This window comes from Perca fluviatilis, chromosome 7 (genome assembly GCF_010015445.1).
Source record: "Perca fluviatilis chromosome 7, GENO_Pfluv_1.0, whole genome shotgun sequence".
NCBI classification, from domain to species: Eukaryota; Metazoa; Chordata; class Actinopteri; order Perciformes; family Percidae; genus Perca; species Perca fluviatilis.
Window position 1 is genome coordinate 40,645,462 of NC_053118.1, and position 2,500 is coordinate 40,647,961.

The following is a 2,500-nucleotide window of genomic DNA, read 5'->3' on the forward strand; positions in this document are numbered from 1 at the left end:
GTTTGTTTTGAATATGGTGAATTGAGCGGATTTTGATTAAGGCAAGTTTGCTGATCTCTGTTGTAATTAATGTTCATCCTCTCACATAACTAACTATAAACATAAATGCCAAATTCTTATCTCAGTTATGTTTGTCTCATCTTCAACAGCAGTAGCTGGACAAAACCCCCTTCACCTACTGTCAGAGCTGGAGATGAAGTCACGCTGCCTTGTGAATATGTGATCATTCAGGACAAATGTAGTAGCACTACTTGGCTTTGGAGTCATAAAGGGGAAGCAGCAGTAGAGCTGGTTGGTCATGGACAGATTAAAGATGGATTCCCAGAGCTAAATCAGACAGACTGAGTGTTACAGAGAAATGTTCTCTGGTTATGAAGAATGTCACAGAGGAGGATGTTGGTCGTTACACCTGCAGACAGTTCAACAAATCAGGAGGACCACAACAAGGTCCAGATGCTGTGGTTCATCTGTCTGTTGTCAACAGTGAGTATTTACATCATAATGTTTACTAACTGTCTTGTTAGAACAATATACTGAAACATTACAATAATTATGATTACAGTGATGAAGTTAATTTAACTCTTGTTGTCTTTCTCTCTCAATATCTCCATCTTCACCAGTGGAAGAACAGAAGAACACTGATGATACAGTCACCTTGATCTGCTCTGTGTTGACATATGCTGGGTGTGATCACACAGTGAAGTGGCTCTATGAGGGGAATGAGAATGTCGTGGAGATACCATCTCATACCTGTTCAGCCAGTGTGTCATTTCCTCCTCATCTTAATCAGAAGTTACTGAAGTGTAACGTGACAGATAAGAAGAATGGAAACACGCTGCTGTGTAATGTCGGCCCCCAGTCCTCTTGTAAGAAAACAGGTACAGTTGGTTTTATTTGATGCATTTTAACTTTTAAGATGATTATTCTTTCTTGTATAGTCTCTTCAGATTGTAAATATGAAGTATTTTAACACCATGTGTTGTGTTTTGTTGTTTTATAAAAAAATTAAAAGGAAACACAACAGTGGGAACAGATAACACACCAACACCAGGTAGTTACTTAACATCATACTCTCTCTCTCTCTCTCTCTCTCTCTCTCCTCTCTTCTCTCTCTGTCTCTCTCAATTCAAATTGCTTTATTGGCATGAATGTCAGAAATAACAATATTGCCAAAGCATCAGGGATAATAAGATGAGAAGAAATACATACAAACAATCTATTGAGTAAACTAAAATATATACATTTAACAACAAAAAGAAAAACGTGAAAACAACATCAATATAAAATCAAACAAAACAAACCAAACAACTAAAAAAGTGTCAAATGAAATAAAGAAAATAAACAAACAAAACACATGAAAAACACATGAGCTCTCGCTCTCTCTCTCGCTCTCTCTCTTTCTTTCTTTCTCTCTCTTGATCCTTATAAAGCCTGAAGTATGAATTATCTACACAAGTCTCCAACCTTGCCTTGCTGTTGGTATTTTTTAATCCCTTGTAATGTGGTATAGAAGAAATCACAGTTAAAAGTAAGCATTTATTTTGAAGCGTTTCATTAGAGGTTGGTGAATTTTCTTAAACCATAATCAAGATGATGTAGCAACGGGTTCATTAGATGGTTAAATTGTTTAAAGATACAGTTATGAACGAGATTCAAAGATTCAGTCGATGTAGACGTGATGTGAGGTGTGTTAACTAAGAGATGCAGATTTCTACCAACAGACACAGATTTACTTCGCAAAGTATGTTTCAAAACGTTTACAAAAAGCACATATAGTAATATTGTAGTTGTTATTTTTAACCCAACATGAAGCTGTAACCAAAATGATTTTAATCTCCTTCCAGATCGGTTGGTGTACATGGGTGTTGCTGTGGGAGTAACAGCACTCTTAGCAGCAATCATCATTGTGGTAGTCATCAGACGGAAGAAAACTAAAAGTGAGAACAATCACAGATTCAACTTTTTTAACAAAAGGGTTTTAATAAACCGGGAATTTGACCATGGAAGCTAAAGTCAACTCTCTTTGTGTTTCCAGGTAACAAAACACAGACGAATGAAAATATTGTGAGTTTTAAAACTTAATAATCATATTTGTACAGAGTTATGACTTTTAAAAACAGTGTTTGTGGTAGTTATTCAGTTTACTGTGTTGTATGGACATAAACCAGTTGCAGCAGCAAAGGTCTCCAAAATGACCTTGCAATTCAATATCAAATTTAGAATTTAGCTTGAGAGGAACATTCAGGGAAAAATCAGAAAAAGTAGATGTTCATTTACAGCATATCACACAGTATATAATATAATAATTATCAATAGATGTGTATGGAAAACCTTAACTAGTCTGTGTTTGTCCAGGGACTGAGTTTGAACCCTGCAGAGAATCAGTCTGCTCCAGAAACCAGTCAGGACATGGTGAGATCACACACACACACACACACACACACACACACACACACACACACACACACACACACACACACACACACACACACACACACAC

General features: G+C 36.5%; 1 protein-coding gene across 2 annotated transcripts in view; it reads left to right on the plus strand.

The window, feature by feature from the left end:
- The first annotated feature begins 197 nt into the window (after positions 1-197).
- Positions 198-2,500, plus strand: part of LOC120562387 — a 10,909-nt gene continuing 8,606 nt past the window's right edge. For both annotated transcript variants that reach the window (XR_005639770.1, XM_039806100.1), the window contains exons 1-6: positions 198-483; positions 621-878; positions 1,013-1,051; positions 1,845-1,937; positions 2,036-2,064; positions 2,356-2,412. Coding sequence is in view for 1 of the 2 variants with exons in the window: in XM_039806100.1 (XP_039662034.1) it covers positions 372-483; positions 621-878; positions 1,013-1,051; positions 1,845-1,937; positions 2,036-2,064; positions 2,356-2,412 (588 nt within the window). In the remaining variant the exon portion in view is untranslated. The remainder of the gene's footprint in view (positions 484-620; positions 879-1,012; positions 1,052-1,844; positions 1,938-2,035; positions 2,065-2,355; positions 2,413-2,500) is intronic.